At 41.5% G+C, this 16884-nt stretch overlaps 2 protein-coding genes across 6 annotated transcripts in view; one reads left to right on the plus strand and one right to left on the minus strand.

Annotated features, from left to right (window-relative positions):
• The window catches only part of SMYD4 (SET and MYND domain containing 4), a 47000-nt gene extending 31477 nt beyond the window's left edge, over window positions 1-15523 (minus strand). The window contains exons 1-2 of one of the 4 annotated variants that reach the window (XM_049701456.1): window positions 15218-15520; window positions 14209-14354 (exon numbers count right to left, since the gene is read on the minus strand). In XM_049701456.1, the coding sequence (XP_049557413.1) occupies window positions 14209-14342 (134 nt within the window). In that variant the 5' untranslated portion in view covers window positions 14343-14354; window positions 15218-15520. Of the gene's footprint in view, window positions 1-11241; window positions 11389-14204; window positions 14355-15217 lie in introns of those variants that run through there. The other 3 variants (XM_004267237.4, XM_033423265.2, XM_033423266.2) reach the window with 3 other exon arrangements.
• Window positions 15524-15626: 103 nt separating this feature from the next.
• The window catches only part of RPA1 (replication protein A1), a 52350-nt gene continuing 51092 nt past the window's right edge, over window positions 15627-16884 (plus strand). Inside the window, exon 1 of one of the 2 annotated variants that reach the window (XM_033423269.2) lies at window positions 15627-15782. In XM_033423269.2, the coding sequence (XP_033279160.1) occupies window positions 15750-15782 (33 nt within the window). In that variant the 5' untranslated portion in view covers window positions 15627-15749. The remainder of the gene's footprint in view (window positions 15783-16884) is intronic. The other variant, XM_004267055.4, reaches the window with a different exon arrangement.

Below are 16884 nucleotides of genomic sequence, written 5' to 3' on the forward strand. Positions count from 1 at the left end.
GTTTTCTAATTAATTTTTTTATTGTGCTAAAATATTTAAAAACTTGTCATTTTAACTAAAGTATATAGTTCAGTGGCATTAAGTACATTCACAATATTGTGTGATTGTCACCGCTATCCATTTCCAGAACTTTTTCACCAGCCCAAACTAGAACTGTGCCCTCATTAAATGGTAACTCTCTATTCCTCCCTCTCCCCAGCCCCTGATGGCCTCTATCTCACTCTGTTTCTATGAGTTTGTCTGCTCTAGGTACTCCATGGAAGTGGAGTGGTAAAGTATTCATCCTTTTATGTCTGGCTTCTTTCACTTAACATAATGTTTCCCAGGTTCATTCCTTTTTATAGCTGAGTAATATTCCATCATATGTATATATCACAGTTTATCCATTCATCTGTTAATGGACATTTGGGCTATTTTCACTCTTGGCTATTATGAATACTGCTCTGAACATTGGTGTGCAAATAAATCTGTTCAAGTCCCGTTTTCAATTCTTTTGGGTATAAACCCAGAAGTAGGATCGCTGGATTATATAGTAATTCTTTTTTTTCCTAAGTTGGTGCCTTACTTGTCTTTTTAAAAAATTAATTAATTAATTAAATTTTTGGCAGCATTGGGTCTTCGTTGCTGCAGGCGGGCTTTCTCTGGTTGCAGCGAGCAGGGGCTACTCTTCATTCTGGTGCGCGGGCTTCTCATTGCGGTGGCTTCTCTTGTTGCAGAGCATGGGCTTCAGGCTTGCAGGCTTCAGTAGTTGCTGCACGCAGGCTCAGTAGTTGTGGCTCACGGGCTCTAGAGCTCAGGCTCAGTAGTTGTGGCACACAGGCTTAGTTGCTCCACGGCATGTGGGATCTTCCTGGACCAGGGCTCGAACTTCTGTCCCCTGCCTTGACAGACGGATTCTCAACCACTGCGCCACCAGGGAAGTCCCAGTAATTCTATTTCTAATTATTTGAGGAACTGCCATACTGTTTTTCATAGTGGCTGTACCATTTTACATTCCCACCAACAATGCACAAGGGCTCCAATTTCTCCACATCCTCACCAACACTTGTTATTTTCTGTTTTATTGTTTTGGATAGTAGCCATCTAATGAGTATGAGGATAATAAGGTATCTTGTTGTAGTCTGATTTGCATCTCCCTAATGATTAGTGATGTTAAGAGCATCTTTTCATATGCTTATTTCACATGCTTATCTTCTTCGAAGAAATATCTATGCAAGTCCTTTGCCCATTTTTAAAAAAAATTTACTTATTTAGTTTGGGCTGTGTTGGGTCTTTGTTGCTGCCCACGGGCTTTCTCTAGTTGCGGTGAGTGGGGGCTCTTTGCCCATTTTTAAACTGGGTTTTTTGCTGTTGTCGTTGAATCTTAGGAGTTCTTTATATGGTCTGGATATTAATCCCTTAGCAGATGTATGATTTGCAATATTTTCTCCCATTCTGTATGTTGCCTGTTTAACTCTGTTGATATTGTCACTTGATGCACTAAATATTTTACTTCTCATGAAGTCTGATTTGCCTACTTTTTTCTTTTGTTGCCTGTGCCTTTGGTGTCATAGCCAAGAAAAAGATGCCAAATCCAGTGTCACAAGCCTTTGGCTTATGTTTTCTTCTAAGAGTTTTACGGTTTTAGCTCTTAAGTTTAGGTCTTTGAGTTATTTTGAGTTAGCTTTTGCATATGGTGTAAGGTAAAGGTCCGACTTCATTCTTTGGCATGTAGAGTCTAACTAGGAAGCAGATAGAAAGAACCAAGTTCCTTCTTCTAGCCGTGCCTTCTCTTTCTAGAGCCCTAGAGAGGTAAAGCCTCTTATAAGGTCAATTGGCAAAGCAGAAAGTCCCAGCCCCAGCAGAGAGTACAGAAGATCAGAGCTGAGAAACTGTAGCTTAATAACTTGCACACATTCACACATACACATTTTTTTTTCCTGAAAGTAAGTACACTCATCATTCAAGTTCACCTCTAAATATTTCAGCATGCCTCTGCTAAGAATAAGGACATTCTCCTATATCTTGATATCACAATATCATTATCATGCCTAAAAAATTAACACTAGGGACTTCCCTGGTGGCACAGTGGTTGAGAATCCGTCTGCCAAGGCAGGGGACACAGGTTCGATCCCTGGTCCAGGAAGATCCCACATGCAGCAGAGCAACTAAGCCTGTGCGCCACAACTACTGAGCCTGAGCTCTAGAGCCTGCGAGCCACAACTACTGAGCCCACGTGCCAAAACTACTGGAGCCCACGCGCCTAAAGCCTGAGCTCCGTAACAAGAGAAACCAATGCAGTGAGAAGCCCGAGCACTGCAACAAAGAGTAGCCCCTGCTTGATGCAACTAGAGAAAGTCCACGTGCAGCAACGAAGACCCGATGTAACCAAATAAATAAATTAAATTAAATTAAAAAAAATAACACTAATTCAAATATCATTTAAAATTTCTCCATTATTTCTAAAATGTCTTTTCTTTCTTTCTTTCTTTTTTTTTTCTTTCTCTTTCTTTCTCTTACCCCAACCTGATGTCAGATCAAGGTTCTAACGTATTGCATTTAGTTATTTCTCATTAGTTTCTTTTGAGACAGTCCCATAATTTTTTTTGTTTTTCATGATTAAGTTTTTTTGAAGACTCAAGTCCAGGAAAACGTTACACATTCTGGTTTTGTCTCATTGTTTCCTCATGATTAGATTCAGGTCAAACAATTTTTGTCAAGAATATTAGTCCATCGTTAAATCTGTATACTTCTTGTTGTTTCAAACCAGGAGACACATGTCAGGCAGTCCCATCACTACTGGTGATGTTGGTTGGTCACCTGGTTAAAGTGGTGACTGCTGGATTTCTCTAATATAAAGATAACTTTCCCCTTGTAATAAGTAACGTTAATAAGTAATCTATGGGGCCATACTTTGAGACCATGTGAATAACCTGTTTCCCAGTGATCTTTCTTCTAATGTTTTGAGCATCCTTTGACGATTATTGCCAGAATCCCTTATTACACTGGGAGTTACAAAATGGTGATTTTCTAATTCTATCATTATTTCTAAACTTATTAATTAGCATTCTTCTGTAAAGACAAATGTTTCCCCCTTTTCTTCTTTTACTTATTTATGTATTTTTTGAGTATCACCATGGACTTAAAAAAATTCATTCTTATAAACCATTATCATCATTATACTTTTTGATGCTCAGATTGTCCTAAATTTGGCCAATGGAAACCTCTTCAGACTGGCTCCTATGTTCTTTTTTTTACTTAAATCCGTTAGTCTTTGAGCATTTCCTTGATTTCTGGCAAAACAAAGTATTCCATTTGAATCAGTGTAAAATCAAAACAAATAGGAAGGCAGTGAGTGCCGATAGTGAGTCTGTTAAGGATTCCCTAGGACACTGTAGATTATCAATGGGAGAGGTCCACGTGTCTCAAAAGGTCTTTGATATTGACAAAACGCATCTAATTTGGGAAAACACTTCTCAAAGACTGTAAATGGCAAGAAAGAAGAGTGTATGCCTGGCTTTAAGCTTTAAAGGCCCAATTCATACTTTCATTTACTGGGCAAACATATGGAGATTAGAAATTTAAATCTTTTTTGGTCATTTTAGATTATGATTGAATAGTTTTACAAACAGCTCTTTGGAACTAACTTGTTAAGTAGAGAAGTTTGGGGATGAAGTAGTAAGAGATACACAGAACAAATAAAAATAGAGGCAATTATTTACTTCAGGGAAAATAAGAGTTGTACAAGAAAGGAAATGTAATTCAAAGTATACTTTGTGGTTCATATGATATTTACATACACATAAGGATATACACATTGAAAACTGGTTTAACCAGTATCATATTCTACTGGTTATATATTATAAATTATAATATAGTTATGATGATACAATGAGGGAAAAGCAAAGTATATACATATGAGTTGGGGGTAAGAGAGCTAGATTTGGCATCTAAAACTAAAAATTCAAAAATAGCAATATTAGCATACTGTTTAGTAATACGAGATTAAATGCTGGAAGAAACAGAATGACTTTAAATATCTGTCTTTGCAGAATAGAAATGGGGAAGAGTAAGCGAGAGTTGCTGTTTTTCTTTATAAGTTTTGAAGTACTATTTGACTTCTTATACTACATGCATATTATTCTGATAAAAAATAAACTAAAAAAGGAAAATATTTCCATGTAATAAGGTACCAGGTCTAGGGACTTCCCTGGTGGTCCACAGTGGGTAAGACTCTGTGCTCCTAATGCAGGGGGGCCCGGGTTCGATCCCTGGTCAGGGAACTAGATCCCGCATGCATGATGGAACTAAGAGTTTGCATGCCACAACTAAGACCTGGTGCAGCCCAAATAAATAAATAAATAATATATAAATAAATATTTAAAAAAATAAGGGGGGCTTCCCTGGTGGCGCAGTGGTTGAGAGTCCGCCTGCCGATTCAGGGGACACGGGTTCGTGCCCCGGTCCGGGAGGGTCGCACATGCTGCGGAGCGGCTGGGCCCGTGAGCCATGGCCGCTGGCCCTGCGCATCCGGAGCCTGTGTTCCGCAACGGGAGAGGCCACAGCAGTGAGAGGCCCGCGTACCACAAAAATAAATAAATAAATAAGGTACCAGGTCTACATAGTTTTACAGGATTTTTCTACCAGCTTTAAAGAATCAAATAATCCCTACATTATATAAATTATTTCAGAGCATAGAGAAATATGGGAAGCTCTCCAGTTCATACTATGAGGCTATCATAACCCTGATACCAAGAGCTGATGAATAGAGCACACACACACAAATATATAGTCTAATACCATTTAAGAACATAGATATAAAAATCCTAAAAATAACCTCAGCAAATTGAATCTACCCCTGTGTTAAAAAAAATGTTAGATGATAACCAGAGTTATTCTCCAAAACAGTTCAGCTTCAGTAAATCTACTGATGTCAATTCTGCCTTAACAGATTAAAGTGGAATAAGAAAATGATCATTCCTCCCAAAATATATCAAAAAAAAGGACTGATAAAATTCAACACTTATTTATGATACAATATAGTGCAACTTCCTTAAACTGATAAAGGGTATATACTATAAACCTATAGCAATGTCCTAAATGCCTGTTACTATTCAACATTGCACCAGAGGTCTAAATAATGCTATAATTAAAAAGTAAAAGAAGAGGTACAAATATTTGAAAGGAGGATTGCTGTTTGCAGATATACTTACTAAAAATTCTAAGTGGATTGGCATAAAAAATGATGAAATAATGTGAACGTACAGTGAGGTGGCCTATTATAAGATGATTCCTAGCTTATATTTATACCACTGATCATCAGTCAGAGAATGTAATTGGGGGAAAAAGTCTTATTCACAAGAACAACAAAAACCTTGTAAGAAGTAGAATAAATCTAAGAGGAAATGTGCAAGACCTATATAAAGAAAATGATAAAACTTTATTTCAGGACATAAAAGAAGCCCTAAACAAGTGGCAAGACATACCCTTTACGTGAATGAGGAATTTAATATTGTAAAGGTGTCAAGTCTCCCTAAATGAATCTATAAATTCCCAATCAAAAACCCAACAACACTTTTTATTGAACTTGACAGTCAATTCCGAAGTTCACATGGGGGAAATGTACACAAAATAGCCAAGATATTCTTGAAAAAGAATAATGACTGTGTATATGTGTGTGGGAACTTGGCTTAACAGATAGCAAAGCCACATTTGTACCAGACTTCCCTGCTTTCAACTGCTCCTTCTCACCACGTCTGGTAACAAAATCTCAGGGGCGAAACCATTCCTTGTGGTTGAAGTAGGATTGACCCCAATTTTGCAAGACCGCTGGGCATGTGTTACAGGCCTGGCCAATCAGAGGAGCCCACATCTTTGGTTGAAGGGGTGTGCATGCCATCAAAGTTAGGTTGGTCAGAGTCCAACCCAGACCTTTTCTGCCAAAACTCTTAGGAAAGATGACCTCTTTTCTTGTGGTTATTAAGCTATTATCAGCATGCGCTCAAGGTTACCAATGGTTATACTGCCCACCAGGTGGAGAGAGTCTGCCTGACAGATGAAGAGATAGAGTCTGATGACATCTTCTGAGCTCCTGGATACAACTCAGCTTAAAAATAGATCTGCCTTTGCACATCCTAGTTTCCATAGCCTATAGATTTCCTAATTTGAGCTGGGTTTCTGTCACTTGAAACTGAAAAAATTCTAGTATGATACTATAAAGTCACAGTAATTAAAACTCTTTGGTTTTGGCACGGACGTAGAGTCTAGAAACTCATTTATAGATAAGTGGGAATTTAATAAATGTGGCATTTTGAAGCACTGAGGAAAGGATGGACTATTCAATAAATGACGTGGGAAAACTATCTGGAATAAAACTTAGAATATTCCTTCACATCACACACAAAAATAAATTCCAGATGGATTAGAGAGCTAAAACTAAAAGACAAAACTACCAAAAAAGTTAGAAGAAAATAAAGAATATTTTTATAATCTTGGGGAAGAGTAGACTATCCTAAGACACATAACCCAGAAACCATAAAAGAAAAAGACAGAAACGGCTGTAAAAAAGTTAAAATACATGCATGCAATTTATATATAATGAGACACAATAAGTAAAATAAAAATAGATAAATAACAGACTAGGAGAAAAATTAGTAGCATATATAATAGCAAAGAAATATATAGTCAGATTCATGAAGACCCCTTAAAAATTATTAAGAGAAAGATAGACAACCCGCTAGAGAAATGGGCAAAGGACACAAACAAAAACTCACAGAACAAATATTAATGAGTAATATTAGAAATGGTGCATTACTTCACTAGAATGCAAATTAAAACAAGATTATTTTGTCCTTAAGCTTGCCAAAATTAAAGACTGTTGCCTTCTGGGACTTCCCTGTCCCACTGGCAGTCCAGTGGCTAAGACGCCGTGCTTCATGGGACTTCCCTGGTGGCGCACTGGTTAAGAATCCGCCTGCCAATGCAGGAGACACGGGTTCGAGCCCTGGTCTGGGAAGATCCCACATGCCACGAAGCAACTAAACCCATGCGCCACAACTACTGAGCCTGTGCTCTAGAACCCGTGAGCCACAACTACTGAGCTCATGTGCCACAACTACTGAAGCCTGCATGCCTAGAGCCTGTGCTCCACAACAAGAGAAGCCACCGCAATTAGAAGCCCGCACACCACAATGAAGAGTAGCCCCCGCTCGCTGCAACTAGAGAAAGCCCGTGCACAGCAATGAAGACCCAGTGCAGCCAAAAATAAATAAATATATATATATAAATTTATTTAAAAAAAAAGACTCCGTGCTTCTACCGTAGGGGGCACAGGTTCGACCCCTGGTGGGGGAACTAAGATCCCTCATGTGGTGCAGTGCGGCGAAAAAAAAAAAAGACTTTTTTCTAACGTTCATGGTAAGTGGGTAAAGCCTTCTTGGAAGACAATTTGGAAGTATTTATTAAATTTAAATTGCTCATAACCACTGATGCAACAAATCATCTTCTAAGAATCTATCTTAAATTCTAAACATATGTACAACATATATAAAAGTTGTTCATTGCAGCATTGTTTGTGACAGTAAAAAAACAAAAACAACCACCTGGAAAGAACATAACTGCCCATCAATAGGGAAACAAATAAGTAAGTTGTGGCAATAATATACTAGCAATCTCATTTGGTTGCTAAAAAGATTAAGGTGTGATGTTGCAAAAACCCTCGAAGAACAAAGCACATAATATAATAGAGGAGAAAAAGATACGTGCACATTTATGTACAAATGTACGAGAATACATAAAAAAGAAACAGAAAGTTCTAATAACTTGTGGTAATCTCTGAAAGAGAATGAGAAGGCTAAGGGGGAAATTTCATGTTTTACTTTATTAAATATTGTATAAATCTTTTGCGATGAGAATGTACTTGTATCTTACTAACATTAATAAAAAAGAAAAACAACAAGCCAAAGAAAAAAAAAGTATAACCCTAATTGTACCTAGTACCTGAACTGGCAAGGCTCAAGGTTGAATTATTTCATTCAACCAAAATCGGAGTGCCTCTATGTGCCAGACACGGTAATAGCTGCTGGCACAAAGATAAATATGAAAACCTTGAACTTGAAAGGTTATGTGTTTATGTGTATATATAAGGCTCTCATTCACGTGTCATGCTGAGTATTAATATGTGCCAGCCACTGAACTAAAAGCTTTACCAAACTATCACTCAATCAATATTTATTGAGTACCTGTTTTTTTGACACTACACTACTCTTGTCTGCAGAAAGACAAACAAATACAGACATGGTTCTTGCCTTCATGGAGTTTATAGTCTAGTAGTAAAGATAGACATTAATCAAATGATTACACAAATATAAAAAGGAAAGGTATGCAGTGTTGTAAATGCATAAAAAATGAAGATGACCCAGCAGGGACTCAGGGAAGGCTTTCCTAAGGAAGATGTGGCTGAGCCTGAAGGATGAGAAATTAGTAAGGGCATGGTGGAGTGCATAGGAAAAGCATTTCAGGCAAAAGAAATACCCTAAGAAAAGACCATGTGACAAGAAGCAGCATAGCGCACATCAAGAACTAAAAGAAGGCCCATATGTCTGAAAGGTGAGTGTGGTGAGAGAGGAAGCCAGAGAGATAGGCAGTGGTCAGACTGCAATGTCTTTTTTTTTTTTTTTTTTGCGGTACGCGGGCCTCTCACTGTTGTGGCCTCTCCCGTTGCGGAGCACAGGCTCCAGACGTGCAGGCTCAGCGGCCATGGCTCACGGGGCTAGCCGCTCCGCGGCATGTGGGATCTTCCCGGACCGGGGCACGAACCCGTGTCCCCTGCATCGGCAGGCGGACTCTCAACCACTGCGTCACCAGGGAAGCCTCCATCTCAACCATCTTAAAGTATATAGTTCAGTGGTATTATATACATCCATAATGTTATACAACCATCATCAACATCTATTTCCATAACTCTTTTCATCTTGTAAAACTGAAACTCCATACTCATTAAACAATAACCCTCCATTCTCCCCGGCCCTCAGCCCCTGGCAACCACCATTTTACTTTCTGTGTCTATGATTTTTGACTACTTTAGGTACTGAAATTTATTATTTTTTATAGATTCCAATTCTCTGTTGGAATCTATCTTTTCATCCACCTTGTCCACCTTTTCCTCTAGTTTCTTCAACATGTTAATCAGTTATTTAAAAGACCTGGTCTACAAACTCCTGTATGTAAACATCAGTCAATCTATTTCTAATGTTCATTTTTTCTCTTCATTATGGGTCATTTTAATGTCCCTCCGCAGTTTAGTAATTTTGTGTTCCTGACACATTATGTATGGAAGACACAATGAAGCAACACAACACCTTCCACCATGAAAGTGCCCCCTTTCCCCTGCTAGGCAGATAGGATGAGGGGCTGGCCTACCTTTATCAAGAGCTGAATTTGATCAGCATTGGTCTACAGTTTTATTAAAACTCAGTACTCCTCTGGTTTCTTCCTATTCTTGGGTGTGGACCTCCTGAGCTTTTGGTTGAGAGACTGGAGGTCTCTGTCTTCTCATGCCTGAAAGTTTTGGTCTCAGGATGTTTTGAGCTAGGATTTTTAACTTACCATACCAGAGGTTCAAAATCCAGCAAATGTCTTGATAGGAAGATTGTATGTGTGTTTGTTGCAGGCCCCTTTCCACTAGGGGGATTTTGCTCCTCAGCATTGCAAGATTGCGGGAGATTGTATTCTGCCTTTTTGGTAGGCCTCCTGCACTTCCTGAGAACTCAGTAAACATCCCATGAGGCAAACAGACTTTAAATTTGGGCCTTGAGTTTGGCCATCTTGTAGTTTCCAATCCATCACATCAGCCCCAAATGACCGCCAAAAGGTCTGCTGGTTTCAGTTTCCCCCAGGACAGTCCCTGTGCTTGGGGCCAGCCTGATCCTCAGCCTTCAATTACCCCCAGGAAAGACCATGGCTAGCGAACGCCTAGGAGGGAGTCTTCCCTCTCTGGAATTTTAGTCCTCTGGTCCTTGTTGCTCTCTGGTGTCTTTAAAAATATGATTATTGTCGTATCAGTATTTTTTAGTTTCAAAAGTACTGCCTGTTGTGACCTATTATATCCTATCCAGAAGCAGAAGTCCTATTTGCTAAATTTGAAAGAAATTCAGCATTCACAGTCCTAAAATGGACAAAATTGGGCAATGGATTTAATACGGGATATGAGGAAGAAGGAAGAATCAGGCATGACTCCTAGGTTTCTGGGCAGCAACTGGATGGATGGTGGTGTAATTCACTAAGGGATCATGATGATCTGAAGTAAAAAGGGGGAATGATCATGAGTTATTTTAAAATATAAAATGGGGGACTTCCCTGGTGGCGCAGTGGTTAAGAATCCGCCTGCCAATGCAGGGGACACGGGTTTCAGTCCTGCTCCGGGAAGATCCCACATGCCACAGAGCAACCAAGCTTGTGCACCACAACTACTGAGCCTGCACTCTAGAGCCCGCGAGCCACAACTACTGAAGCCCACGCACCTAGAGCCCATGTTCTGCAACAAGAGGAGCCACCTCAATAAGAAACCCATGCACTGCAATGAGGAGTAGCCCCCACCTGCTGTAACTAGAGAAAGCCTGCACACAATGAAGACCCAACTCAGCCATAAATAAATAAATATACATACATATACATACATATATATATGTATATATATATACACACACACACACACACACACACATATATATAAATGGTTCACAGGTTTCTAGTTTTAGGAACTGAAATAAGGCAGTGCAGTTCATTAAGATAGACACCACTGGAAGGTAATCTAATTTCGAAGACAAGATTGTGAGTTTGGTTTTGGATATGTTGAATTTTAAGTATCTTTGAGGCTTTAAGTAGTCATCTGGATTTAGACATTCGTGTCTCAGAGAAGAAGTGAGGGCTGGAGATATAATTTTAAGGGTAATTGGCATATAGGAGGTAATTGATGTCATGGGTGTGAATGAGGCTGAACCGGTTGAGAATAGAGAGTGACTAAGAAAGAGCCTAGGCTGGAGTCTTGAGGAACTCCAACATTAAACAATCAGACAAATTCTCTTCTTTGATTTATATTCCTTTCAGTGCTCCAAAACTTCAAATTTGGATTCTTACTGATACTCCTTTTTGCTGTTAGTAAGCTATATCAATTTATCTCGTACACCATCAGAATCCAACCACTTCTCATCATCCCCACTACTACCACCCTGGCCCAAATTACTATCACCTCCCCTCTCTCACCTGGATTAAAGCAACAGCCTTCCAACAATTCTCTTTATTTCCACTCTTACTCCTACTATACTCAACACAGTGGTCAGAGCAATCCTTTAAAACAGGGACCGGGGGACTTCCTTGGTGGTGCAGTGGTTGAGAGTCCGCCTGCCGATGCAGGGGACACGGGTTCGTGCCCCAGTCCGGGAAGATCCCACATGCCACGGAGCGGCTGGGCCCGTGAGCCATGGCCGCTAAGCCTGCGCGTCTGGAGCCTGTGCTCCGCAACGGGAGAGGTCACAACAGTGAGAGGCCCGCGTACCGCAAACAAACAAACAAAAAAAACAAGGATCAGCAAACTTTCTCTAGAAAACCAGAGAGTAAATATTTAGCCTGCTTGGGCCAAAAGGTAAAATCGAGGCTATTACATAGGTGCTTATACAACAAAAGAAAAAACACGCTTGTAAAAATCATTTACTGACCAAATTCAAGGTATAATAATTGAGTACAATTTTTTTGTAACACAGGTCTACTCATGAGAAGAATGAAAAAATTTTTTAAAAAATGGATACCATTTTGCTAAACTGGAGTTCAAAGCCAATGTTCCCAATCATCAAATCGACTCCAAATATTTATCTGTAAAAACCATTCTTAGCTGATGGCCACACAAAAACAGGCAGTGGCATGGATTTACCCTGTGGGTCGTTGTGTGCAGACATCTGTTTAAAATATAATCAGATCGTATCACTCTTATCTCAAAACCCTGTGAATTAGTTTTCTATCGTTGTGTAACAACTACCACACATTCAGCAGGTTAAAACAATACCCATTTATTATCCTCAGTTCTGTAGATCAGAAGTCCAGGTGGGCTTACCTGGGCTCTCTGCTTAGGGTCTCACAAGGCTGAAATCAAGGTGACCTCTTATAGAGAGGATCTGGGCAAGAATCTATATCTAAACTCATCCAGGATGTTGAGTTTAGAACCGACAGAAGCCAGTTCCTTGCAATTATAGGTCTGAGGTCCCCATTTCCTTGCTGGCTGTTAGCCAGGAAGCACTGTCAGTTTCTAGAAGCTTCCGGCATTCCTTGTCATGTGTCATGTAGCTCCACCTTCGAAGTCAGCCAAATCGCATTCAAACCTCATGCTTTGAATCTCTCTGATTTCCCTTTCTGCTACCAGCTGGGAAGAACTCTCTGCTTTTAAAGGTCTGGTCTGATTGGGTTACACCCACCCAGTAATTATATCTCAAAGTCAGGGGGCTTGGGACTTTCATTACATCAGCCAAATCCCTTCCCAGCAGTGCTTAGGTTAATGTTAGATTGAGTAACCAGGGGACCAGAATGCTGGCGTGGGGGCAGAGGGAGCATCTTTAGAATTCTGCCTACTACACCCCGCAATAACTTCCTACTCAGGGTAAAAAGATAAGGCACTAAGAAAGGGTCAACTCGATTTGTGCCACCTGCTCTTCCCCAACTCCCATGCATGTCCCATTACCTCTCTGATGGTATTTCCTACCACTCTCCCTCTGGCTTACTCTGTTCATCCACCACTAGCTGTTCATCCAACTTGCTGTTGCTTAAACATGCCAGACATGCTCCCACCTTAGGATCTCTGCCTGGAATGCTCTTCTCTCAGATAGCTACTTTGTTAACTCCTGTATCTCCAAGACTTTGCTCCACTTTCACTCTTTCAATGAGGCATATCTGATTATACTACTTAATACTACAGTCTGTACTCTCGCTCCTGGCACTGCCTACTTCCCCTACCCTGTTCAATTTTTCCTTTTTTTCTACTGTATTTCTCACCTTTAACATACTATATATTTTAACTTATTTATGTTTATTGTCTGTCCCTCCTTGCTACAATTAAGCTCCTCAAAGGTAAGGATCTTTGTCTATCTTTTTTTAAATGATGTATTTTTTGTTTACTAAGCACTTAGCACAGTGGCTGGCACAAAACAGATGTTCAATAAAAATTCACTGAACGAAGTTTGGGAAACCCGTGCTTCAGTTTTTTATTTACTTATTTTTTATTTTTTTGGCCACGCCGCAGCATGCAGGATCTTGGTTCCCCAACCAGGGATGGATGCCGTGCACCCCGCAGTGGAAGCAGAGTCTTAACCACCGGACCACCAGGGAAGTCCCGTTTCAGTTTTTTATATACATATAAAAAACTAGTATAGGAACTAGGTTGTGATGTAAAATGTATTTCTTATTGAAGAGTGTAGTCAAGAGTGTTTGAAAACTACTGGGGTTAGACTGTATGACCTCTATGGTTATTTCCAAATATGAGCATGTATGAATTTCTATGTGCAGCTAGTAAATGTCCACTATATCCTTTGGGATACGGCAAGGTGCACAGCCTAGTGATGACAGCAAGGCACTGATTACTGAAACATAATATTGACTCTGAAAAAGCTAAATAGCATCCCTACCTGTTGTATAATAGTAGGTTAGAAAGAACTGTGGAAACAGCAAGAACTGTTGAATGCCCCAAAATATAAAAATCTAAATGTAACTCTTCCATCAAAAAGAGATATAATTTGATGGGCTTCCCTGGTGGCATAGTACTTAAGAACCCACATGCCAACACAGGGGACACGGGTTCGAGCCGTGGTCCGGGAAGATCCCACATGCCACGGAGCAACTAAGCCTGTGTGCCACAACTACTGAGCCTGCGCTCTAGGGCCCGTGTGCCACAACTAATGAGCCCATGTGCTGCAACTACTGAAGCCTGCGCGCCTAGAGCCCGTGCCCCACAACAGGAGAAGCCACTGCAATGAGAAGCCCACGCACTGCAAGGAAGAGTAACCCCCACTCGACGCAACTAAAGAAAGCCTGGGTGCAGCAACGAAGACCCAACGCAATACCCAACGAAGAAAATAAATAAATAAATAAATTTATATTAAAAAAAAAGAGATGTAATTTGAGAGCAAATCACAAAAGACAACGTTTTCCGCATCAAAATTTCCCTGGTTAAAGCTTCCACTCACTTACTGAAGAAGCGAAGATGAGTGAAGAAAGATATCGCTTAAAGTCTCTGCTGTAGAAATTGTAACCTGAATGGACTTGGGGAGCAAAGACCACTTCTGAAGTACGTATGATTTCCACTCATCCACGGGCAGATCCATGCTACTTTAAATCTAAAAAATGAATAAGAAAATAAGGAATTCGGATTTCTACAAATGCACAATTCTAGAAAGTCAAGATTTCATTCAAGCATGCATGAAGCAACAAAATCAATTCTTGTGGTCTCTTCCTATAGTTGTTTACATGCTGAGGAAGCATCTATTGTTTCTCACCCCAATTCACTCAACATCCCTTCATTCAGAAATATTTATTGAAAGCTTACTTTGTTCCAGGCATCATACTAGGTACTGGTTATACAATGATGAATCAGAACTCTTACCCAGTTCAGTATTTTCTTTTCAATCCCCAGGTCACTCCTTTAGTTCAAGCCCGCACCATTTCCTGTCTGGCATTCTTTCTGGAGTGTCATAACTAGTCTCCATGCCCTCAGACCCCCCCCACTTCCCCATTCCAAATTCAGTCCATCTTCCACACTGAGACAGATGTCAGTACTCCGCCTTAAATTCATCAATGCTCCTCCTAGCATTTAGGGAAGCCCAGTACAAACCCTTCATTATTTGACTCTTGGCTTACTTTCTAATGCTCAAGTCTCACTTCTTCCTCTGTACCCTACTATCTAGCTACTCAAAGCTATCCCCAGCTTGCCAGGTTACTCATCTCCCTAGGTTTTACAAAGACTATTCATTGGCCCTACCCTCACTTGGAGTCCACCTGGCAAATTTCCCAACATTCTTCAAGACCCAGTTCAAATGGTACCTCCTCTGGGAAGCCTTCCCTGATTTTTCCACCTGTGATAGCAGCACACTGTCTCTCCTGGGGCCCACACCATGTCTACCTTGAGTTAGTGCTCCTCACAGCAGAAATTCCCTCGACAGACTGTGCTCTCCTCTGAGGGTAGGGACCAGGTCTTATTTACCTTGATAGATTCCCCACTCTGCCAAGCTCAGGGTCTGGAACCTGCGGGAGCTCAGCTCTGGGCTGCTGAAGGAAGCAAGTCAATGCTTTGACTACATCTAGTAGCAGAGTTACTAGGGCAACAGCTCTACCACTCCTCTGGGCTACCAATCAGTGTCTGCCCACCAGAGGCCAACTCGGGACTCTCGGAAAGCTGCCGGAACTCCTCCACTCTGCGACCTTCGCTGCGTCCGCGTCACGCTTCGCGCATCACGCTTCGCGCGCTCCGTGGTTCCGCGCCCCGCCCCCAGACCCCGCAATCCAGCGACTAGGCCCCGGACCTGGGCTCCGGTGAGTCACGTGGGCCGCCCGCCGTGCCTCGGCCAATAAGGTGGCTGCTCGGCTCCTAAACCCGCCCCCGTGCCCTGCGCACGTCGGGAGGTCGTCGCGGTGCACGCAGGTCCTCTGGCCAATCGCTTTGGAGCGCGCGGGTTCCCTGGAGTAGAGCCAGGGCTGCAGGGGTGTCGGAGCGCTGGAGTTGTTGCGGCGGAACCATGGAGGGCCACCTGAGCGAGGGGGTCATTGCGGTGAGGAGACGCCTGCGAGCCGGGCGCGGGCCGGGGTGGCTGTGGGCCTTGGGGCTGTGCGGGGTGGAGAAGGGGGAGAGAACACGGGAGGAGGAGACAGCGGGGGCCGGGGAGGAACCGCCGGGTGACTCCCTAGAATCATCACTCCTCAAAGCATTTTTCCCATCGTCTTTTAAACACGCTCATGTTTTTCCTGCTTAAGGAAATGAAACAAAATAAACTGTTGATTTTCACCCATCTCTCTCCCGCAGCCACTCTCTTTCTCCTCCCCTTCCCCCATCCGCAGCCTAACTTTCTCAGTTTTCAGTTCTTTCTTTTTCTCGCCTCCCATTAACCCTTCAACAGACTCCAATCAGTCACTCCCCTGATCACTATAGAAGTAACCCTGGCTAAAGTCAGCAGTGCCTCCAGGTCGTTAAATCCAACAGACACTTTTGAGAGTTACATTTACCCGAGTTTTCAGCAGCGTTTGACTATTGATCATCGCTTTCTTTTGGTAACACCCTCTTCTTTCGGTTTCTGTGGCTCAGCTTGGCTTGTCTTTCCCCGTCTGGAGATCTCTCTGTAAATTTTTGTTGACTCTTCTCCCGAGACAAATTACCATCTGTATGTCAATTGCTCACAAATTTCTGTGTCCGGAGCCACCTTTACTCTGAAAGACAAACCTCTGTCAGATGCGTACTTGATATCTCAAAAACATTTTAAATTCAACATGTCCCAAAGCAAATCCATTATCTTTCTAAATTTGGGCCTCTACCGTTCCCTGTCTGGATGAATGGCACCATTATTCATTAAGTTACAACAGCCAGAAATTGTGGAATCATTCTTGCTACACATTCCGTCACCCTGGATGTCCAGTCCCTCCCCAAGTCTGGTGTGTTTTACCTCCACATATATCTTAAATGCATCTACTTTTCTCCATCCACACTGGCACCATTGTTTCTGCCTGGCCTTCTCACTTCTACCCAGCATAACTCTCCTCTTGCCATTCCCATCATAGCATATTCCCACCAGTTCTTTCCTCCTTTCAAGCCTTTCCTTTTTTTTTTTTTTAATTTAAATCCGGGTATATTTCATACTCCTGCCTTCCACAGAGGCTTTG

The sequence above is a fragment of the Orcinus orca genome, chromosome 19, assembly GCF_937001465.1.
Source record: "Orcinus orca chromosome 19, mOrcOrc1.1, whole genome shotgun sequence".
Taxonomy (NCBI): domain Eukaryota; kingdom Metazoa; phylum Chordata; class Mammalia; order Artiodactyla; family Delphinidae; genus Orcinus; species Orcinus orca.